The 24,568-nt window shown below is 44.0% G+C and overlaps 1 protein-coding gene across 1 annotated transcript; it reads right to left on the reverse strand.

Moving 5' to 3' along the window:
* LOC132206684 (sialic acid-binding Ig-like lectin 12) lies at positions 1–24,568 on the reverse strand. Its single transcript, XM_059641293.1, has 7 exons — positions 24,529–24,568; positions 21,889–22,254; positions 20,913–21,192; positions 3,554–3,559; positions 2,402–2,500; positions 2,005–2,086; positions 1–237 (listed from the first exon to the last, which is right to left on the reverse strand). The coding sequence occupies exons 1-7, from the start codon at positions 24,566–24,568 to the stop codon at positions 1–3; spliced, it is 1,110 nt and encodes a 369-aa protein (XP_059497276.1).

Genomic DNA, 24,568 nt, shown 5'->3' on the forward strand with positions numbered 1-24,568 from the left:
TCACTTTGGCTGGAATTTGATCTCTGCATGTTCTGTGTCCTTGTCCCTGCGCACAGCCCCGTCTCTGCTGGGCAGCTTTGAGAAGATGATATTGTCGTAGAGAAGGTCTTTATTTCCGTTTTGGTGTCTAGCATCTCCTACCACTGCACGAGCAAAGACAGCCCGGGGAGCTGGTGTCTCCCCAACTCTAGTGGTGTCCCGAGTTGTGTTCTGATGGTCAGTAACCACCAAGTTATCCTATGATCCCCTCAGAGAAATTGAAACAGGAGATGTTCTCACACCATTTACTGGCGTGGATAGGTTTAAATTATTGCACAACCTCATAAGAGTCAGTCGAGGATCAGGGGTTTAATCAGGGTTCACCCTTCTCTTTCTTACCTTGAAAACTAAAGCTCATTGTTCACAGAGACTGAACATCACAAATACTCCAAGTGACTGAAGGGCTTCATTTATTGAACTGTAGTCATTGATGTAATGTAGGAAGTATAGCAGTGAATTTGCACACAGCAAATCTCCCGACAACAGTATTAGAATAACTAACATCACATTTTTAATGGCTGTTTTGTTTGACGGAGATAGCGGAAGGCCCCAGACACTGAGGAGAACAGCTCCCCGCTTCTCTTTCAAATCATGGCCATGGGTCTTTTATCACCCTCCCAGAGGGCAGACGGTGCGGCTTAATGTGCCATCTGAAAAATGGCATCTTCGACACTGCAGAGCTCTGTTAAAGGAATGGAAATGAAGATATTCTCACAATTTGCTGGCACATTTGGGGGAAGTTGCTGCGCAGCCTCATGAGTGTTATACACAGTTCAGTGAATTTAACTTTTTCCACCCACACCTCCCCTCTCCCTGTATCTGTCTGTCATACCGCGTGTCATTTCTCTCTCCACTTTCTAGTCTCTAACCTTTCTCACCCTTGAGTTACAGTGTCATAGTTTGTGTATCAAATTTGGATTTGAGTTCTCTTCTTGACTCAAATGGTACATTCCAAACACCTTCAGAGCCAGCATCTTTTAGAAGTGTATTCAATGCTATAGTGTCGGACGTGCAGCTGTGGTTCATGCACAGAAAGATTCCACAGCAGCAACACAATAAACAGTTGACACCAAACTTATGAACAATAAAATAAAGAACTGGAGATGCTGTAATTCTGAAACAATAAAAGAAATTGCTCAAAACTCAGCGAGTCTGAGAGGCTCTGGGAAAAGAAAGCGGCTTACATTTTGAGTCCATGACCCTTACTCAGAATGGGGTCAGCACCCTCAGTACTGCCCCTCCAAGTGTGCAGCACTCTCTCAGTACTGACCTTTCAACAGTGCAGCAGTCCCTCAGTACTGACCTTTCAACAGTGCAGCACTCCCTCAGAACTGACCCAATGAAAGCGTGGCATTCCCTCAGGACTGACCCTCCGACATGATGGGACTGCCTCGGTTCTGACCTCTGACAGTGCAGCACTCCCTCAGCATTGACCCTCTGTCAGTGCGGCACTGCCTCAGCTCTGACACTCTGACAGTGCGGCACTCCCTCAGCCCTGACCCTCCGACAGTGCAGCTCTCCCTCAGCACTGACCCTCTGACAGTGCGGCACTCCCTCAGCCCTGACCCTCCAACAGTGCGGTGCTCCCTCAGCACTGACCCTCCGACAGTGCAGCACTCCCTCAGCACTGACCCTCTGACAGTGCAGCACTCCCTCAGCTCTGACCCTCCGACAGTGCAGCACTCCCTCAGCACTGACCCTCTGACAGTGCGGCGCTCCCTCAGCCCTGACCCTCCAACAGTGCGGCACTCTCTAACATCCCTCTTACTGTTTCTCTCACAGTTTGGACAGAATCTGATCTGTGCATATTCTGTGTCCTCGTCCCTGTGCACAGTCAAATCACTGGGCACCTTCAAAATGGTGATGGTGGTGGGGAGAAAGGTCTTGGATTTGTAAATTGCAACATGTCCCACTGACTAAACGCTGAGCGTAAAGCTTTGGAGTGAGTGCAAACTGCTTCTGTACCTGGTGTCTCACAGAGAGTTGACTGTCGGTCGGTGCATTCTCATTGGTCTTTGCAGCTGCCTCCTCAGCCGCTGTCTTCCTCCTGCTATAACACAATATCACAGTGTGGTTATTGTAAATGAGGGAGTCAGTGCAGCACAGATACAGTTACATGTCTGGACGTTCTGTTGAAATGTGCTTTCACTTCCCAAACAGGCTACATATTCCAGATCAAAACAAACCATGGTTTCTCATGTGGACACACAGCAATGGAAGGCCCACTCTGGATCAGAGGGACATGGGGGCCACATACAGAAGGAGTGTCTGGTCCCTCACCCCATAGGTACAGTCCCAAACTGAACTAATGAAAGTGGAAGCAAATATTCAGAGTAAAATTGAAAGAAGCATTTACACTTACTTTTGCGCACACCGTAAGATGAAGATTCCAGCCAGGAAAGCAGTCAACATGATTCCAGCTGAGACCAATCCTACTGCCCATTCATTGCAGTCTCTCTCTCTGTAAAAACAGCCATCAAATACTGTGCTGTCATTTTGGAACAATGTTCTGATGTATCTCAGGTTCTCAGATAGTGTTGACGTTTATTGTCCCTCCCTCATTGCCCCTTGAAAAGATGGTGGGTGGCTTTTTTCCTGAGCCACTGACTGGACACAAACAGAGAGAGGAGTTCAGAGCGTAGTTAAGAATTAACCACATCAGTGTTTGAGACTGTAATCATGTATACACACAGACCAGGATAAAACAGCAGGTTTCCTTCACTAATGGGGCATTTGTGACCCACCTCACAATCTCTGTCTTTATATCAATCAAACTCAGTAAAGTTATAATCGGAGATAATGGGAACTGCAGATGCTGGAGATTCCAAGATAATAAAATGTGAGGCTGGATGAACACAGCAGGCCAAGCAGCATCTCAGGAGCACAAAAGCTGACGTTTCGGGCCTAGACCCTTCAACTCAGTAAAGTGATCGATTCTCAACTCATTGCCACATTGCTGTTTGTGGCATCTTGCTTTGCACAAATTGGCAGCAACTCTCCCCATGTAAGAGCGGGCACCACCTTCATGAAGTACACCATGAGGAGGAGGTGCCAGTGTTGGGCTGGAGTGGAGAAAGTCAGAAGTTACATGACACCAGGTTATGGTGTAACAGGTTTATTTCAAATCACAAGCCGTCATGTGGTTTTCCCAACAACCTCTGACCAACATTGGGATAATCTTCATGTCAGGCCATTCAAAACAGAATGTCAGGAAGCACTTTCTTCATAAAGTGAGCTGGTAACCTGGTTTTTTCATGAACATACCCTGCCTGCCAAGAAAACTGTACTAGAAAATAAAATGAGACAACGCAGCAGTGAGTGGCGTTGGGGCAGATCATAGGGGAGAGTGGTGTTAAGTTGGGAAGGTGTCCAGCCCAATGGGTGGGGGTCTCACTGCGGGCAATGAACAGAACAAGTTCCAACAATGAGCTGTGGTCGGAGATTCCTCACGTTACATACAGGAAGACTGGGTAGAAAATGAACATAGAGCAGTGGAGAGCTCCATAACCATCACTGTACAGTGTGGGACTACTGTTATATTTGTTCAGGGGCTGTCTGTGTCGGTGCGGCTTTCCCACTGTATTTTTCAAAAATGGGCTCCGAATTCCATGAGATACTTGAATTTGGAGAATATGGAGCAAAGAAAGAATTATCGATCAGACCTGAATCCCTCAAAATGTATTACAAAGGTAGCTTAGACCCTAACTTTTTCTTATTTTGCAGGTAAATGTGAGGAACTGTGTTCCAGATGCAATTTGATTCATCAAAGTACTTTACATTAAGTAAACACTGCAGCTAAAATACAACAAAGAAAAGAGGAATTGGAATAACTTAACTGTTTTGGAAAACTTAACAAAGTAAGACTATTTAATGTCTAATGTCTAATTCCCAAAGCCTTGCTAACAATGAATCAGGGGTTCCAATTCCACATTTGCTGAATTATTTGTGAACCCCTAACACCTTACAGCACCAAGTCCTGAGCCCTAACTTTGCCATTTCGATCTGTCCAGTGGCTCCTAGGGCTTCTCCTGTTTCCTGGACTTCATTCAGCTTTAAAATAGCTTCTGGGAACGAATGCTGATCTTCACCCGGACAGAATCAGGACCCTTCAGCCACTTCCTCAGTAGCACAGCTAACCGCACTGATCCTGCATGGAGCCAGCCCCTGTTTCTCACCCTCTCTCTTTCTCTCACTGAGTATTCAATTCTTTCAACCTTAAACAGATTCTGACCCTTGAACTAATCTGAGTGAAATATTGAAAATGTTACAACTAACCTCGCCCTTATGTCTTGGCAGGATTGAATGGAGGAACCATTGGAATTCTTGTTCCATGAATATCAGAATCTTCACTGCCTGCTTGTTCAAAGCAGCACCCGGTTAATCTAGAGTTTCCATTCCTTCAGCAGGGAATTGAAGCTTATACTGATGCTCCAGTACAACCCCGAGAGAGGGTCCAAGTCACGTGTGTGTGTGTGTGTGTGTGTGTGTGTGTGCGTGTGGTCTGTGTGTGTGTAGGACAATACGAATATATTCATAAGTGTGCACGCGATTTTGAACTCTGTGAACACTCACTTTGCACAGTGATAGCTATGGACCCAACAATTGCTCCATGGTCATTCTCTGCTGCACACTGATAGTCTCTATCCAAAGTTAAAACTGTTATACAATCAACAATTTATAATTCAACTGATTTTCTAATTTCCTAAATTAACATAAGGTAAATATGGATAATAGTGAGTGTGGGGTTACTATGGCAGCCAGAGGTGTATTTTGTTCATTTTTTTTATGAAGAGGGGTTGAAAAAGAGATTCCAAGCAGTGTGCTCCAAGCCAACAAAATGCACAGCTTTCGAAATGTTTTTCTTTTAATATTGTAACAATAGAAGTGGCATGGAAGTGTGAAGTCAGGATCCCACAGAACCAGGATCTTAGCTTAACTTTCAGTAGCTGTCGGAATTTGGAAGCTGCTATACTTCTCTCCCTGCTACAGCAAAACCCCTGAATTATCTCTTTCTCTCAGAGTTTCCTCTTGATGTTCTGAAGGAGAAAATTGCATGTGAGACAATGCATTTTACTGAATTTGTCTTTTCCAAGCACAAGTTTGTGGGAAGTTTCTGCATTGGAACAGTTACAGTTTAGTAATTAAATATTCCATTGTTCTGTTGAATAGAGTTAAGTTATTCTAATTCATCTTTCTTTCGACAGTATTTAACTATGTGTGTAAGAGTAATGTATGTTTTGCTTCAAGCTTGGTAGCTCAACTAATTGCATCTGGGACAAAATGCATTACATTTGCCTTTAAGAGTAATAAAAAATTGGCACATAGACTATTTTCTGAATATTTCGGTCAGACATAAGTAATTCTGAGATTGTTCAGTATTGCTCAATTGAAACCTAGTGTGCAGCATATCTGTATCAGATGTCAGTTTGGCCACAGCGAGGGCCATTGTGCACAGTTCTGAAAACAACATGACAGGGCGGATGTGATCAAACTGGAGAAGGTGCAGAGGGGATTTACCAGGATGTTGCCTGGGCTGGAGAGTTTCAGGCATGAAAAATTGATTGGATTGACTGGGGTTGTTTTCCCTTCAGGCAGAGCAGACAAAGGCAGCGGGGGTGGGGGGGGGGGGCGGTGGAGGTGGACATCATTGAGATGTAAACAGTTGGTACAGGAAGATACTCCTATATTTTAATTTATTCATATAATTTTTCATCAGGGATGAGGGTGATGCTTGTTAGGCCAGCTATGAATGCCCATCCCTAATTGCCAAGAAGGCATTTAAGATTCAGCCACATTGCTGTGTGTTTGGAATCAAATGTAGGCCACACCAGGAAAGCACCACAGTTTTCCTCCCTAAAAACCCTGGGTTTTTCGTACAATTGACGGTGGATTCATGGTCATCATTAGACACGTAACGCCACATTCTTTATTGAATTCATATTCCCTATCTGTGAGATTCGAACCCAGGTCCCCAGAACATTACTTGGGTCTCCACATCAACAGTCCAGCAATAATACTGCTTGGTCATTGCTTTCCTGACCACATTGTCATAACAGTGTCATAACATAACACTGAAGAGCTATTTAGATGTGCATTGTTTATTCCAAAGAGCACATTGCTTTGGTTAAGTGCTGGATAAAGGGATTATAACAGTTAGAGTTTGTTTCTGTTTAGTACAGGCTCAATGGGCAGTAGGGACTTTCCACTTATTTAGATCTCTGGGATTTGGGGTTTTTTTTGCTGTTCAGTTAATGATGTACAACTTTGAATGAAGGATAGTCATACTTACGTTGTAGTGACAGCTGAGTTACAGTGTTTGACTGATTCACGTACGGCTGTAGGAGTGTCACAGGTTAAGGCAGGAGCAGTTCCACTGCACGCTTTGTTGAAGTTGCAGCTTAGGCTCACACGCTTTCCTGCGATAATTTCCTCCGGTAATATTATCGGATTATCTGTGATGTCTAACACACATAGGATGGATCCTTTTATACAAATATTAGGTGGAATATCAGCTCAAATGGAAATCACACTCCTAGGAGAGCAAGTCCGGTTACCAGGATGATCTCAGATTTGACGGTTAGAAATGAGGCTGGATGATGACACCCTCAGTGTAGTCCCACCACTCCCTTGGTCACAACATGAAATAAAAATACCTTTCCTCAGTTACTAAATTTTCCAATTAAGTCCTTTATGTACTTTACATTGAAAGCAGCAGATTTATTCTGCCCTTTATATGTGTCCTGGCTTTGTACGCATTTTCACTTGGTGCCATTCTTGTACCAGTTCCCGATCTCCTTGCGCACCATTTCAAGTTCAGTAACCGTCCAGTGTCTTCCCGAGAGCCTCAATTGAGCCTGACCCCACCACTCTTTCACTTGGTGCATTGCAGACGCATTCTACTCACTGCGGGGAAAAGTAAGGCTTTTCGCATTCTCACGTTTGCTTCTTTTGCAAAACTGTAAAACTGTAACCTCTAGTTGTTCATTCTTTCATGATCAGGAACAGTATTTTGCTTTCTGCGCTGTCCAAATCACCCCTCAGTGTTGTCCTCTCCAAGGAAAATAGCCTCAGTTTTTCCAAATGTATCCTCAGAACTAAAGTTTCTCATCCCTAGAATTGTTCTCAAAGATCTCTTCCACACTCTCTCCAAAGTATTCACATTCTAACTATAGTGTGGATCCAGAACCACACTCGATAAATCTGCTGATGTCTAAACAGTGTCTTAATAACTTCATCATATCCCTCTTGCTTCTGTACTGTATGGCGTGTTAGTGAAGACAAGAATATTGTCTGCTTTATTAACAGCTCTCTTGACCCATGCTGCCAGCTTTAATATGTACTAATACACCTCAGATCTCTCTGCTCCTGCTCACTCTTTAGAATATCATGCCACGTTTATACTGCTTCTGCATGTTCTTTGTACCAAATGACTTCACTGCGCACTTCCCCCATGCTGAAATTCATACGCCACTAATCCTCCACTCCATCATCCTGTCAATGTCCTTCTCAATTTCTACACTGCCCTCTTTTCAATTCTCCTAAATTTTGCATCCATTTTAAAATCGAAGTTGTGCATTGCAGACCATTTATATTTCCGGAAAACAAGATCTGCTACACCAATCCCTGGGGAAATTCCACATCAGTGCTGACCTTTTTAATTCCATGAACTGTATCTTTTCCCCCGAGTCTATTGTGTGCCACTGTATCAATCGAACATCTTTTGGAAGTCCGTGTACACCATAGAGTCATACAGCACAGAAGCAGACCCTTTGGTGCAACCAGTCCGTGCTGACCATTATCACAAACTAATGAGTGCAACCTGCTTGTGCTTGGCCCAAATCCCTCCAAACCTTTCTTAACCATGTACTTATCCAAATGTCTTTGAAATGTTGTAATTGTACCCAAATCCACCACTTCCTCTAGAGGTTCACTCCACAAATGAACTGCTCTCTGTGTTAAAAAGTTGTCTCACATGACCTTTTAAATCTTCCCCTGTGTGAATTCAAAATATCACCCCGAAATCAACATTTCAAAATTTCATCTTGAAATCCCTCACCATAAGTTAAGACATCTCCATTCCCTATCTAAACCTCGTGTGATTTCAACAGCATCCATGATGCTATCCATCAACCTCCTGTGCTTCAGTGAAAATGGTGTCAGCCCATTCAGCTTCGACCTGTAACTCAAACCTTCCATTCCTCACCACATCTGGTGAACTTCTTCTGATTCTCTCCAGCTTCATGATATCGTACAGAACTGCACACAGAGGCTTCACCAACTTCCTGCACAAACTCAACATGATTTCCCAACTCCAGTGCTCAAAGTTCGAAGCAATGAAGGCAAGCTTGCTAATCATGTTCTTTACCACCCTGTGGATATGTGACACAAACTTCAAAGAATTATGCACCTAGGTCTCTCTGTTCTACACCATTACCCAAGGCCCTACTTTTAATTGTATTATTTCTGCCCTTGTTTGTTTTACCAAAACGCAAAGTCCTGAATGTTCTGGATTGTAGTAAGAAAGGATAATAGTTAAGTAAGTAAGAAATGGTGATTGAATCAAAGCATTGAAACAGCTTGCGGAATAGAATGGTAGCTTGAGTCACAAAATGTAACAGTGTTACTTAACGCACCCATAAAACTAACAAACCAAATACTAGATTGTGTAATTTTCAACTCAGTGTTAGATGTGAATTGTTGAGCAATTTTAATACGTTACTCACCTAAAACATCAAGATGGGTTTGAGGAAAGTGAATGAATTTCTTTTTGTTATTGAATTCAACTCTGAAAAAAAAATGTTGATTATTATCAGGGGAAGAGTTTCTATCTCACAGGTTTCCAGACAGCTGGGTCTGATGGTGGAACTATATTGATGTGTGACTGCGATCCTTGGAATGAAAGTTTATGAATGATGCTCCCTGATTCTTATTACTGAACCAGTTTCCATCTTGTAGTTAGTTTGCAGATGTGAAGGATAGTTGTAACAACATGGAATGTTTGTGCACAGGGACCTTCCTATACTGTCATCGCACCTGACACCATAATGCTGTAGACCTGGGGAGAGAAATATCAGTATTTTGCTTTGAATGGCTCGTAGGTCCACTAGACTCGATATTCACTACCTCCACTGTTATACAATGGCTGCAGTGTGGAAAATCAACAGGACACACAAAGGTCTCCCCAAGGTTGCAAAGCAGATGAAGAGGAAACATGGATACTGGAATGAACAAATTTATCCTACGTAGGCTCATGGTAATTACAGGCTCAATCTACTTTATAATACAGTTTAATATTCCCAACTTCAATGTTTTTTCACAGTTGTATTTCTTGTGAATGTTGTATATTGATGATCCCAGGTGTTCCCCAAAAAAAGGATACATTCTTCCTGAAATCAGTGTGTCAAAACCTTGCAGAAATTTAATGACAAAAATCAGGTCACCTGTCAGCCTTCTGTTTATGATAGAAAACACTCACTTTGTCAATCCATTCCTCATCCATCTGTGATATTATAAACTTCTGAACTTTAATGACTGTTCATGGATTGAAAGAATCAACTAAGGCAAACTGATATGTATGGAAGAAGCAGCAGTAACTTTATCTGGAGTAAGCTGTCAAGGCAAAAAACTAACTTATACTGCAAGCAAAAGCAATTAAGCATGTCTGGGACCACAGAGAGTCGAAGTGGCAGAAACAAAACAGTTTAAACAGCTTCTTAATAATACCATCCCTGGTAGTATAGTGGTTAGTATCCCTGCCTATTATACAAGTCCCTGCAGGGATACTCTTTGTGCTTTTACCAGAATATTGCCTAGTATGGAGGGTATTAGCTGATGAGGAGAAGTTGGAGAAACTTGGGTTCTTCTCACTGGAATGATGGAGATTGAGAGGCAACCAGATAGAGGTCTACAAGATTATGAAGGGCGTGGACACTCAGAAGCTTTTTTCCAGGATGGAAGGTTCAGTTACCTGGAGCCATAGGTTTAATGTGTGAAAGGCAAGGTTTAAAGGTGATCATAGAATCCCCACAGTGTGGAAGCAGGCTCTTTAGCCCAGCAAGTCCACAACAACTCTCAGAACATCCCACCTAGACTTATCCCCTTATCTACACACCCCTGAACACTATGTGCAATTGAGCATGGCCAATCCACCGAGCCTGCACATCTTTGGATTGTGGCAGGAAACCCACGGGGAGAACGTGCAAACTCCACACAGACAGTCGCCAAAGGGTGGAATCAAATCCTGGTCCCTGGTGCTGTGAGACAGCAGTGCTATCCACTGAGCCACCGTGCTGCCCTAAAGCTGGATGGGAGGGTGAACTGTGAGGAAGGTGAGAGATGTTTCAGTGTGATTTGGAAAAGCTGAGTGGGCAAATGCATGATGCATGCTGTCTAATGTGAATAAATGTACTGTTATCCATTTTGGGAGTGAAGGCAGAAAGGCAGATGACTATAGGTTGGGAATGTGCAACGAGATTTGGGTGTCCTTGTAAAACAGAATGTAAGCATACAAGTGATGTACGAGGCAAATTTTTCACACGGATGGTGATGGGTGCCTGGAAGTCACTGCCAGGGGAGGTAGTTGAAGCAGATACTATGGTGACATATAAAGGGTGTCTTCACAACTACATGAATAGAATGGGAATAGTGGGATACAGTCCCCGGAAGGTTAGGTGCAGGCTTGGAGGGCCTGTTCCTGTGCTGTAATTTTCCTTGTTTCTTTCTTTGTTTTAAGTAGCTACTATTACAATGGGAAATATCCAAACCCCTCAGATAATTAAACTAAAACACATCCCCAACCTGTTATGACAGGAGGAGAGTTTCCCATCTAATAATTATCCCTGAAACACCCAGAAAACCGTGTCTCTCCCCTCATAATCTATTGTGGTTAAAAGAAAGATTTCCACTTTACAAGTAACAAGAACCAATTTATTTACTTAACCCAACAGTGAACAAATTAACTAAATTACTAACAAAGTGACAATTCCCTCTTAGACTGCTAACTACTCCCCAGTAAATTCTACTGTAACGCTGTTTAAATAAAGACAAGCCCCACTAATATAAACCCAATTAATAAGAAGCAATAAATAATCATTTAATTTCCACAAGTTCACAGGCTGTTGTCTGTAATATTCTGTTGTCTCCAGCCTCTTCACAAACACCTTTCTTTTGTTAATCTGCTGTCAGGGATGTTCTATGTCCATAATTTCTTCAATGACTTTCAGCTAAAATGTCATGTCCCTTTGATTAATTACATGGACTTTCTCTGAGAGCTAAATGGTGCTAACTTTGGCAGGTGATGAATGGCTCTCAATTGCAGTTGGCTCTCTCTGATTGTCCAAATGCCCTCATCTTATGTACTCATAATGACAAAAATCAAATTATTGTAACATAATTAGTTTCAGATTGTCAACACCATCAGATGTAAATTTAATTAGCCTTTTGTATCTCGGTGCTTTGTTTAAAATAATTGCCAGAATTCAAACTTGTTGCCTTGGGACAAATGCTGCATGGCTGTTCTATACAAAATATTCCATTCAGGCACTCTCAGTGTGCCTGCATCTACAAACTTCCAAGCACAGACCAGCTCTTAAAGGCCCCACAGAACTATTTTCCCACGAATATCTTTACCAACAAATTCTGACTTCCTGCCTTCCTAGTCAGGAATACTCTAGCCAACATCGTAACACTATCCGATACCTCAAGGACAAAAGATTGCCCTGCAGAATAATTTAAGGAGTTAATCACAAGAAAGCTGACAAGCCAATACTGAATGTAACAAGGAACAAAGAAGCTATTTCTGATAAGAAAGCAAGTGCAGGCTTGGTGTTTACAGGGGAGTAATCAAAGAGTCTAAAATATCATCAGTAATGTCATAGCATAGACCTGTAGGTGGAGGAGCTGGATAAGGATTCCTCTGCAGCCAAACTTCAAAGAACACCAGTGCACAAGATGAAACCCTGGATATCAGAGACAGACACGATTGATTGGAACTGCAACTAAATTCCACCATTAATCAGGAGATAACCAAGTTGAATTGTGAGGTTTAACTTGGGGTGGGGATAGGGCCTTATTTTGGTTGCTAAATGGAAGAAAGTTTAAATTGCTGTTTCGGTTCTTGATTGTGTGTAAGATTTCTTAATAAGTAACTGAACTAAACATAGCTGCTGTTGATTTAGCCGCAACTTTTTTATTCACATGTTTCTGGGACCCACCTCATTAATCTTCCCTGCACTGCCTCCAGTGCCTCTGCATCCATTCTATAATATACAGATCAAGTCTGCATACAGCACTCCATGCATGGTCTGAGCAAGGTTTGATACAGTGTCTTAACACCATGTTCCTACATTATAATGGTTACCTTCTAGAAATGAAGTGCACTGCTTGATTTGTTACTTTGAGGCTTTGCTCACCCATGGAGCAGCGACGAATAATTGATGCATTTGTACAACATAACCCCTGTGTCCCACAAATACCACTTCTCTGTTTTTCCTGTCAAAATGAGCACATTGTCCTTTGTTGGTATAGAAGTTGATTATTGCTGAAAAGAGAGCTGAGTTTTTGAAGCTTTCATCTCATGGTCATCAGGTCAGACTCGAGAACAATGAATTTCAAAGGGAACAACAATCCATCCTGCATGAAAAACAGCAGGCAGAATCTGGTGAAGACACGTCATGGAGAATTCACCAGAGAACGGTTATCACCACAAGCTTTTGTTTAAATCTCAAACAGCCAAGTTGGCTCTGATTGGTGACCTGTTGCTGGAGACCAAAGGTAAAGTACTACGCATGCTGGAAATCTGAAACAAACTCTGAGACCGTTGGAGAAACTCAGCATCAGTGAAGAGAGAAGAGTTTGAGTAGCTCTTCTGAACTAAAAGTTATTGGAAAATACGTTTTTATTTAATGCTTTTGACAGAGGCAGATGGTACAGAGGCCTAATGAAAATGACAAAGGCATTGCAGAAAGAAAAAAAAAGTCTAAAGGTTGTAAATTAAAATGTGATAGGGAGAGAATCAGTCCATGCTGCATATTGTTATATTGATGATTCTGATACAGCATCAGAGACTGACTGGTCCCCAAGGTCAGCACTGACCCTACTGCAGCAGACAGTATGAAACACTGGATCAAAGTGCCCTGACCTGAACTCTGCATGTGCTGACAGTAAATTTAAAAACGGAATTGAATGTTGACACCTTCTGCACCTCTCTGTCCGTTATCTCATACCCTTACTGAGGTTTCTAACACAGTAAGAATGCACAGGAAGTGTGATACAGATCAACCTGTCTGTCTGAGAGCTGCTGTGTTGTCTTCATGGGCAATTCTGATGAAAATAAGTATGAGACATAAGTTTGAGAAAATAAGTATGAGACATAAGTTTGAGAAAATTGTAATTGGACTAGCTTCAGAATAAACATCATTCCCTAGTTTTAATTATGGCTTACTCCTCTAGATCTGTAATGTACACTGCAAGATCTCTGTGCTCCCCCACTACACTTGTTAGACTGGGAACCAGTATACATGCGTGAGCACAGGGTGATGGGGGAAATGGATTTGGTGTGAATGTGTAGAATGGCTCATTGCTGAATTGATTCCCGATCATAGTTCAAGAAGAACCATCTTTTAGAAAGGCTATTAAATGTAAATCTGCCTAAACTGTCAATGATATTATCTTGGAGAAGTGACAGCAGGAAGTAAAATTTCCCGATCATTGTCCACTCCCAGATATTTCATCAGCTTCTCCCTCTTATACTCTGAAAGAGAAAGACTTAGCAAGGCCTCATATCTTGTCCAACAGCTCTCAAGAAATTAGAACTGCTTTTCGACAATGTCCTTACAAACAACTTTGATTCTCTGTGGGATGGTAGGCACTCAGCTGGGAGCTACAAGGCTTCAGGAAAGTAAAGTATTGAAGGACTTGACATTCTGTAGTGCCTTTCACCTCCTTGGGCTTTACTAAAGCTTGTGCCTCTGCACGTCCCTCATCAGTTGGCTCAAAAGATGTTCTGCATGACCGACCCGAGCCTTATGGCCAGGTATCAATCAACAGAACTCTTTGAAGGCATCAATCACTGGAACCTATCTGTACAAAGTCACAGTATCAGCGACGGATGATGTTGAACCTAGAAGTGAATTCCTGTCGTTACATTATTTACCCTGGACCTGTCCGACTGCTCACCTGAGGAGTAACTGCCCACACACTCTGCCTGGCTGGAGCGGCATCTTCCTGTGCCACCTCCCTTGTGTATTTAATTCAAATTGTCAATGTGTCACTGTGAGTGAGGTCGGGAAGTAGGTACAAAGTGAGAAGGTGATCGCGCTATTGTCTCTGCGCAGAGCTGGGCAGCATTTAACATGATTTTTAGGAGGCTGAGCAGGTTTTCCCCCATTCCTGCGTAACAGACGGAACAAGGACAATTGGGCCTCCTGCTGCTCCTGAATAAAAGGCTGGAGGGTCTGAGTGAACCTCATTCTGTTTGTGTCTAACAGGAATCGAGGGCCTGAGCTGGTCCTGTTTGTGAGTAATAGGCCCAGGGCTCAATAATAAGTAGGGATTTGTTGAAGGCATCAGTCGTTGGAATCTGTGTTTGTGAAGTCACAACCTCATCAAAGCTATTGGTTGTGGAAGTGAATTGGAACAGTTCCATCACTCATCCATGGCCTTATCCAAAAGCTCGCCTGGGCAGTAACTGCTCGGTCACTCTGCTTGAACCGAATGGCCTCTTCCTGTAATGCTACCTGCTGTGTGTTTAATTAACAAGTGGAGATGTGTGACTGTGTCAGATTAAGGAAGCCGGGAGACATTTACAAAATATTGCTTTCATTTTAAATAGTTGTTCGTTTAAGCCTAACTCTGTGATATTTCTGTTCGGAGCTAGGCAGCTGATCACATAGAGTTGTGGCTCTGGGGGATTTTAGTACACTTTCTTTTATTCTAAGGCAGAAAATTGGGAGATGGAGTTGCCAGTCCAGAATCTCAAATCCTGTGTTGATATATTTTTGCATAATTTGCAAATTAGCAGCAAACATAGGCCATTCTACCCCTGGATCGCACTCTACCATTCAGTATGAACACAGCCGATGCGTTGAATTATACATTGCCATCTATTCCCGATAACCTTCGATTCCCTTACCTAATACGAATATATCTTTTACTGAGAACTATTCAAATACTCGCTCTCCACAGCCATCTGAGGCAGAATTCTAAAGCTCCAAAAAACACTGACAGAAAAATTTTTAATCTGTGTCAGAAAAAAATGACTCCTCATTTTCATCCGGTTCTGTACTGGCTCAGTACATGTTCATCTTGTCAAGGCTATTTAGGACCTTATAGACTTCAATCAGGTCTCCTTTCACCATTCTAAACTCCAATTGAAACAGTCCCAGTCTATCCACTCTTTCTCTGCAAGAGAGCTGACTCACTCCAGGAATCAATCAAGAAAACTTTCTTGAACTACCACCAATGTGTTTATATCCTTCCTTAAGCAAAGAGACCAAACTGCACAGGAGGCCCTGCAAAACTGAAGAATCACATCCTTACTCTTCTGTTCAATTCCTCTCATAGCCAGTCAATACTCCCTCCAAACTCGTGTCTTTTTGCCCTGTACCATATGATACTATTCTTTGGAGTGACTTTTTGAGTAACGGCTTACTAAATGCTTCTGAAATTCCAAACACAATTGATGACAAGATTCCCTTTATCCACAGCACATGCTGATGCTTGAAAGAACTGCAATGATGGTTAACACACCTTCTCCTTTACACGCTTGGATGACTCTGGCTGACCAACTTCTGTTTTTCTGAGTATGCCCAGTGTCACAAGCAACCAGGGGAAGTACTCTTTTCTCGAAGCCGAGATCTTGAGCGGTTGTACTGCCTGGGGGTGGATAGGACTCTTAAAGGGTCAGTACTGAGAGAGTGCTGAAATTGCAGTGTTAATACTGATGGTGTGCCACAGAATTAGAGGACTGTACTGAGTGAGTGATGCACTTCCAGTGGGTATTCTGAGTACGCATTATCTTCAGAAAATGTTAAGACATTGTGAAAATTCCCCTGAAGGTGATGTCTGAGCAACTTCTCATATTCAACTGGAGTATTTCCTCCTGTATCTGAGAAGCAAGGCAGGAACAATACAACAACATCACTGCAGGAGGCTGTAACTACATGTGAGATAGCAAGGACTTCAGATGCTGGAGTCAGAATGAACACAGTGCAGGAGGAACACAGCAGGTCAGGCAGCATCAGAGGAACAGGAGGTCAGAACCTTTCTTCAATGAAGGGTCTGGAGCCGAAACATCAAATTTCATGCTGTGTTCCTCCAGTTCCACACTGTGTTACGTTCCACACTAAACATGACATGTTTACATTGGAAATTTCCATTCTGTATTTAACCCAAAATATCAAACCATGTGGCAAGCTGAGAAAATGAGAGGCCATCTTTGAGTCAACAATTTTGAATCAATGTGGCGTTTAATTGATATTTATCTGCTGAACAGCCTGAGTATTATATTCCATTCTGTTAATAAATGTAACAATGTTCATAACTGAAATGCTGCTTGCAATTCCTCACTGCATGATCAAGATGCAGAATTAAGCAAGTACATACAGCTCTGATAACAAAGTTGAGTGAAGCCATGTTTCTGTTCAGGGCTATTTGACTATATTGGCTGCACTCAGTCTTAGGTATGATAGTGTCACACAGCAGCAGTGGGTAGCAGAAGGGATGGGGAAAAATTTCAGTTTGCTGAGGAGGGGTAGGAGAAGCTCTCATTTCAGGTTTCTCTCTGTACACTAAGAAGCAACGCGCTGAAGTTTAATTGCACTCCACTTGCTGAAGAGACTCTGCTGGTAAATTGCTGTATGTCCTGATATAAAGAGTAAGAGCTTTATAGATCGAGCTGTAGAGGATCAAACAAGGAAGTTACACTGAACATTTATAAAGCATTTTTTAATTCATGAAGAGAGTATTGTGTACCATTCTGGTCACTACACTTGAGGAAGGATGTTTGAGAGGGAAGGAGGCGAGGGTCATGAGACTCTCGGTTTCGGAGAGGGAATGCGGTGACGGTCTTGGAAATGGTGCAGGGGAGGTTGACCTGTGATAATGGGATCTGCAGATGCTGGAGAATCCAAGATAATAAAATGTGAGGCTGGATGAACACAGCAGGCCCAGCAGCATCTCAGGAGCACAAAAGCTGACGTTTCGGGCCTAGACCCTTCATCAGAGAGGGGGATGGGGTGAGGGTTCTGGAATAAATAGGGAGAGAGGGGGAGGCGGACCAAAGATGGAGAGAAAAGAAGATAGGTGAAGGGGAGAGTATAGGTGGGGAGGTGGGGACGGAATAGGTCAGTCCAGGGAAGACAGGTCAAGGAGGTGGGATGAGGTTAGTAGGTAGGAGATGGAGGTGCAGCTTGAGGTGTGAGGAAGGAATGGGTGAGAGGAAGAACAGGTTAGGGAAGCAGAGACAGGTTGGACTGGTTTTGGGATGCAGTGGGTGGAGGGGAAGAGCTGGGCTGGTTGTGTGGTGCAGTGGGGGGAGGGGATGAACTGGGCTGGTTTTCGGATGCAGTGGGGGAAGGGGAGATTTTGAAGCTGGTGAAGTCCACATTGATACCATTGGGCTGCAGGGTTCCCAAGCGGAATATGAGTTGCTGTTCCTGCAACCTTCGGGTGGCATCATTGTGGCACTGCAGGAGGCCCATGATGGACATGTCATCTAAAGAATAGGAGGGGGAGTGGAAATGGTTTGCGGCTGGGAGGTGCAGTTGTTTATTGCGAACCGAGCGGAGGTGTTCTGCAAGCGGTCCCCAAGCCTCCGCTTGGTTTCCCCAATGTAGAGGAAGCCACACCGGGTACAATGGATGCAGTATACCACATTGACAGATGTGCAGGTGAACCTCTGCTTAATATGGAAAGTCATCTTGGGGCCTGGGATGGGGGTGAGGGAGGAGGTGTGGGGGCAAGTGTAGCACTTCCTGCGGTTGCAGGGGAAGGTGCCGGGTGTGGTGGGGTTGGAGGGCAGTGTGGAGCGAACAAGGGAGTCACGGAGAGAGTGGTCTCTCTGGAAAGCAGACAAGGGTGGGGATGGAAAAATGTCTTGGGTGGTGGGGTCGGATTGTAGATGGCGGAAGTGTTGGAGGATGATGCGTTGTATCCGGAGGTTGGTGGGGTGGTGCATGAGAACAAGGGGGATCCTCTTTGGGCGGTTGTGGCAGGGGCGGGGTGTGAGGGATGTGTTGCGGGAAATGCGGGAGACACGGTCAAGGGCGTTCTCGACCACTGTGGGGGGAAAGTTGCGGTCCTTGAAGAACTTGGACATCTGGGATGTGCGGGAGTGGAATGCCTCATTGTGGGAGCAGATGCGGCGGAGGCGGAGGAATTGGGAATAGGGGATGGAATTTTTGCAGGAGGGTGGGTGGGAGGAGGTGTATTCTAGGTAGCTGTGGGAGCTGGTGGGCTTGAAATGGACATCAGTTACAAGTTGGTTGCCTGAGATGGAGACAGAGAGGTCCAGGAAGGTGAGGGATGTGCTGGAGATGGCCCAGGTGAACTGAAGGTTGGGGTGGAAGGTATTGGTGAAGTGGATGAACTGTTCGAGCTCCTCTGGGGAGCAAGAGGCGGCGCCGATACAGTCATCAATGTACTGGAGGAAGAGGTGGGGTTTGGGGCCTGTGTAGGTGCGGAAGAGGGACTGTTCCACGTAACCTACAAAGAGGCAGGCATAGCTGGGGCCCATGCGGGTGCCCATGGCCACCCCCTTTGACCCGATTGGTTCCTGAGAGCAGAATTTTAATGACGGGATTCAGTTAGAGAAGCTGGGGTTGATCCCTCAGAATGAAGGAGACTAGGGGGAGTCTGACCAAGGTGGAGCAAGTGGGGACAGGTTTAGATCAGGGAGGCAAAGCAAAGCTGTTCCCATTCGCTGATGATACATGGACCAGAGGAGACAGATTCAAGATTCTGAAGTGGGTATCTCGAGCAGGGATTGTGAGGAAGGACTGTTGTGAAGACAGAGCGTGATGATGACCTGGAACTCACTGTCCACGAGGTGGGGTGGTAGGGGAGATGATCAATGATTTCAAATTAAAATTGGATGGATACTCGTGTGAAATAAACTCTCAAACAATGAAGAGAGAATGGGGAGGTGGGACTGACTGCTTTGGTCTACTGAGAGAGCTGGCCTGGCTCAATGGACTGATTAGCCCCTTTCTGTGCTGTAATAATTCTATGGCTCTCAAATGATCCTAACCAGTGATTCAGTGCAACTTAATCCAACATCATTTGGGATTTGTTTGCACCGACAAAGCAAAAAAACAGCCTTTCAGTTTTGTGTAACTGTTTGCCGCTTGTAGACACAAACAGCAGCAACAGTGAGAGCAACAGCCACATTGAATATCCCAGTTCGTATTCCCAAGATCAGGATCATATTCGGACTGTCTCCTCTGTCATCTAGAAAACACAGGGAAAGAATGAATCACTTACTCAATCTCCCACTGTGGGTGAAAATCAAGTTTCATTTCACTGCAACAGTGACTGCAATCTTGGTACATCCAAAGTAAAATGTATTTAACATGTAATTAATGTTTTCACTGGAAATGCTGTGAGAGTTGGCGATCAAAACATTCAGCCTAATGAGGAGCATTGATAGCATTCGATCTTTGCACTGTTTGGCTCCCTTTGCAATGTTTTTTTTCCCCATTGCTACGCATAGGATTGTGTTCTCTAAAAATCCAGAAACTATGGCCATGTTGCGGAATTCTATTTTCAGCTTTTGTATAAACCAGGAAGGATCTCAATGCTAGTAGGAACTGCAGATGCCGGACTATCTGAGATACCAAGGTGTAGAGCTAGGTGAACACTGCAGGCCGAGCAGCATCATAGGAGCAGGAAAGCTGATGTTTTGGGCCTAGACTCTTCTTCAGAAACGTCAGCTTTCCTGCTCCAATGATGCCGCTTGGCCTGCTGTGTTCATCCAGCTCTACACCTTGTTATCAAAGATCTCAATGGACTGCCTGGCAGGTTTACATGGCCCACTTCAGTCGCCGTTCCAAATTTGCCTCAGAGCATGAGAAGGAAGTGTGAGTTGTGGGGGATGGGTGGGGCATAAGAATGTGGGACTCACTCCCATAGGACGTGGGAAATTATGTGGGACTTACTGCCATCAGGAGTGGAGGCTCAGGAATGTGGGACTTATTCCCACAGGGATTGGGGGGTGGGAGCAGAATGTGGCAATCACTCCCACAAGGATTTACTTGGAGAACATGGGGCTTGCTCTCATAAGGAGTGGGAGTGAATGTAGGCCCCACCTTCAATGGGTGTGGTCCAGGCAAAATATGTCAATGTGTTGAAGGGGATGTTGGATGAACACAAGGGAGAAAGAAATAGTAGGAACTAATGATGAAGACGGAGTGGGTAGATGAAGACAAGGTGTGAGGAGTTTCATTCAGAGCAGAAACACCAGCATCCAGGAAATGGACCAAGTGTGCTGTAAAATCTCTGTAATTTAGATCTAGAACACCATGTCCAATTCAAGAGAGAAAATACTCTGGAAATCTCCTCTCCAATTCCCTGATGCAATCAAAACTCATCCAGCAAATCACGGCATCCAGGCACCATTTGTTCACCCACTTAACTTCTCCATGATGTGGCCCAGGGGGATTTACTGGAATATTTTCAGGGATGAGGGATTTCATTACTTGTGGCGAGTCTGGAGAAGCTAGGATTGTTCTCCTTAGCACAGAGGAGTTTATAGGGGAGATTCAATTGCACAGTTCAAAATCATAAGGATGAATCAAGAAAGGAAAATCTGGTTCTTACAAAACAGCTGTTTATGGGGTCTTGCTGTGTGAAGTGTTGACTATTGGAGAATGAAGGATGTCAGTACTAGTGTCTGCTCTGACAGAACGGGTGGGTGGCTCACTCTGCAGGTGAGAGTTTGTCCCTGGTGTGTGAGTGTCAGGGCCAGAACAGAAGTATAGGTCAGAGTGGCACCATGCTGAGTTACAGTGCTTGAGACTGATCCACGTACGGCAGTGGGAGAGTCCCAGGTTAAGGCCGGAGCGGTTCCAGTGCACGTGGTGTTAAACATGGAGCTGAGGTTCACACAGTCACTCGATATAATTTCTGTCGGGAATGTTATGGAGTTAGCTGTGAAATCTGACAGACAGAGAACGGATTAGTTTCAAAAAATATAACATGAAGCATCAGTTCAAATCATAGTCACAGTGTCCCAAGAGAAAGCACTTCTAGAAGGATGGTCTCTGAACTGACAGTCTGCAGAAAATTTATCTTATTTCTGAGCTTCTGTCATTCAGCTTTACATATTTATCCCTGTTGACACTGGGATTGCAAACATTGGGTGAGGGTGGAAGGGTAGACCAGAGTTTAGAGTGCAATGGCTTACCAACGTCTCAGAGAGCAGAGAGCTATTGATATCACTGCTGTTTGTGGGAGTTTGCTGTGCTCACGTTGGACGCTGTGACTCCTGCGCCACATCAGTAACTACGTCTCAAGAATTGCTTCATTTCTGTGAGATTCTTTGGGATGCCCTGTAGTGGTGAAGGACACTATTGTTTTTGTCGCTTTGTAAGATCCTTAAACAGGATTAGAGAGGATGATGCGTGTGGATAGCCTGATAACATTGGTGGACACAGTCAATACATTTAATCGCTGGTATTAAAGTAAGAAATAGAGGTTGCTCGAGAACTGAACTGGAAACTATCACCAGGTTATTGAGAACCAGACGCTGTTGTAACAGGCCATGTTTTGTGTTAATGTCACATGGCACAGTATGTGTTATTTCCCATTGAGCGCTGGATGTGAATTACTGAATAATTATAGCACAGCACTTACCAGAAATGCGAAGATGGGTTACAGTAAAGTAGCTGTAACTATTTGCATTATCAAATTTTATTCTGCAATAATATAGTCCTGCATCTTCCTGTGTGATGTTGTTTATACTCAGGGAACAGTCTCCATCTTTTAGGTCTCCAGACAGCTGGGTCCGATGGCGAAATTGAGGCATCTCATTGCTGTGATTCTTGGAGTGGAAAGCTACTGACCATGTTTCCAATCGCTTTTGATAAAACCAGATTCCGACTCGCGGTTGGTTTGCCAGATGTGAAGGATAACTGTAATGACATGGAATCTGTGCAGAAGAACCTTCCCACGCTGTCACAACACCTGGAGTGTGGACTTTCACATTTTGAGTCAGTCCAACTGGGGGCAGAGATGCCAGTATTTAGTTCTGGATGGCATGTACAAACGCTAAGTTCGGTATCCACTGCCTCTGAGTACAGTGGCTGTAGTGCGAATAATCTTGAGCACACACATGAAACTCCACAAAATATCACACTGGCGGAGGGGAATCCTGGATGCAAGCGTGAAGCCAGTTTTCTACTCAACACAGTGTCTAAAAGGTAAACCAATACGGGTACGTTCTGTGATGATTTACAGGGCAGCACAATAGATGAGGAGCCCTCAGAAGCCACACTCTTATCACTAACATTATTCACCTAATGAGACACACCTTCCTGGATCTTCATGGTCTTCATTTGAAGAACTCTTTTTCAGATGCTTTAGTAATTATAGACTCCCAATCTCATTTGTAATATAGTTTAATATCTCGAACAGGAGGGTGCAGAGTGGAAGACAGTTTTATTTATGGGTCGCAGTAAGCAGGCAATCACCTTGAAGACAGTTTGATGACAATGTCTCGGATGGAGACAATGATGAGACTTACCAGGGAGACCAAGGGTAAAAGGTTTAGTGTGAATCTATTGCAGTGCATTGGATATAGACATAAGAACTGACCATTCAGCTCAGCTAAATGATGCTGGATTTAATGTTCCACACCTAACAATAACATGTCTCTCTTCACAATCCAATACTTATGACCCGGAAATTAATCTGTACATTCATTTCTCCAGTGTTTTCATGTCCTCCAGTAAACTTTCACTTTCCCCTCAGTACTGACCGTCACTTTCACTGTCCCCCTCAGTACTGACTGTCACTTTCACTGTCCCCCTCAACTGTCCCCCTCAGTATTGACTGTCACTTTCACTGTTTCCCTCAATACTGACTGTCACTTTCACTGACCCCCTCAATACTGACAGTCACTTTCACTGACGCCCCCAATACTGACCGTCACTTTCACTGTCCCCCTCAGTACTGACTGTCACTTTCACTGTCCCCCTCAGTACTGACTGTCATTTTCACTGTCGCCCCCAATACTGACCGTCACTTTCACTGTCCCCCTCAGTACTGACTGTCACTTTCACTGTCTCCCTCAGTACTGACTTCACTTTCACTGTCCCCCTCAATACTGACTGTCACTTTCACTGTCCCCCTCAATACTGATTGTCACTCCTCCATGTGCATTCTCACACACGTCAACGCGACTGTTTTTTTTACTGTGGTGAAGGATTGTCTATTAATGGAATAGAGAGACCATCAGCTCCCAGCTCCAATCCTGTCCAGATATCAACACGCTCACCTCATGGAGATGATTAATAGCCTCAAAACAGCTTTTTTAAAATGGAGTCAATTTTGGCCAAATGGTTTACGAGTTTAATCCTCTCTAAGATTTCTGAATATCTCCAACACTTTCCATCTAATCAGACATAGGGAGCAGGAGCAGGCCATTCAGCCCCTTTAACCTGATGCTTTCATCAGGAAGGTCATGGCTGATTTGATCCTTGTTCATTGACTTCCCTGGTGAACAAAGCTTCAGCTTTAAGATAATCACTATGGATTTCCCATCCCTCCATTGACTCTCTCTGCTCTCTACCTCTGTAATCTTCTCTAGATCTGCAATGTATACTACAAGATGTCTGCTTCTCCAATACAGTTGTTAGACCGGGAGCCATTACAGATCGATAAGCACAGGGTGGTGGGCCGTCTGGACATGGTGTAGGTGTTGAGGTTGGTTGGCTCACCGAGCTGGTTTGTTGTTCCGCAGATGTTTCGTTACCGCTCTTGGTAACACCCTCAGTTCAGCCTCTGATGAAGTGTCGGTGTGTTTTCCTGCCTGGTTTTTAAACCCTGGGGTCTGTTGCGATGGATTGCCTCACTTCCAGGTTTCCTTCTAGTGGAATGTATATGGAGTCGAGTTCAATGCTTCATGGAGTGCCAGGCTTCCAGGAATTCTCCCATATGCATTCCACTATGGAGGAAAGCCTGAAGTGAGGCAATCCATCGCAACAGACCCCAGAGTTTAAAAGCCAGGCAGGAAAACACACCAATGCTTCATCAGAGGCTGCACTGAGGATGTTACCGAGCATGGTAATGAAACATCCGTGGAACAACAAACCAGCTCGGCGAGCCAACCAGCCTCAACACCCAATCCCGAGCTACAGATCTACTCCAAAACCTTAATGGTGTAGGTTTGTAGAGAGGCTCACTGCTGATTTGGTTCCTAATCAGGCCTCAATAAGAATGAACTTTAACAATGACTATTAACTATAAATCTGTCCTAGCTAGCAAAGATATTACCTTGAAGAAGTGACAGCAGGAAGATCAATTTCACAATCAT

The sequence above is a fragment of the Stegostoma tigrinum genome, chromosome 41 (assembly GCF_030684315.1).
Source record: "Stegostoma tigrinum isolate sSteTig4 chromosome 41, sSteTig4.hap1, whole genome shotgun sequence".
NCBI classification, from domain to species: domain Eukaryota; kingdom Metazoa; phylum Chordata; class Chondrichthyes; order Orectolobiformes; family Stegostomatidae; genus Stegostoma; species Stegostoma tigrinum.

Excerpts from the sequence above, each read along its gene's own strand:
- LOC132206684 (XM_059641293.1), bottom strand. The coding sequence starts at position 24,568 with ATGATTGTGAAATTGATCTTCCTGCTGTCACTTCTTCAAG. Across the intron at positions 21,193-21,888 it reads AACCCATCTTCGCATTTCTG|ATTTCACAGCTAACTCCATA; the intron begins GTAAGTGCTGTG and ends TCTGTCTGTCAG. Across the intron at positions 238-2,004 it reads AACTCTCTGTGAGACACCAG|GATAACTTGGTGGTTACTGA; the intron begins GTACAGAAGCAG and ends AGGGGATCATAG.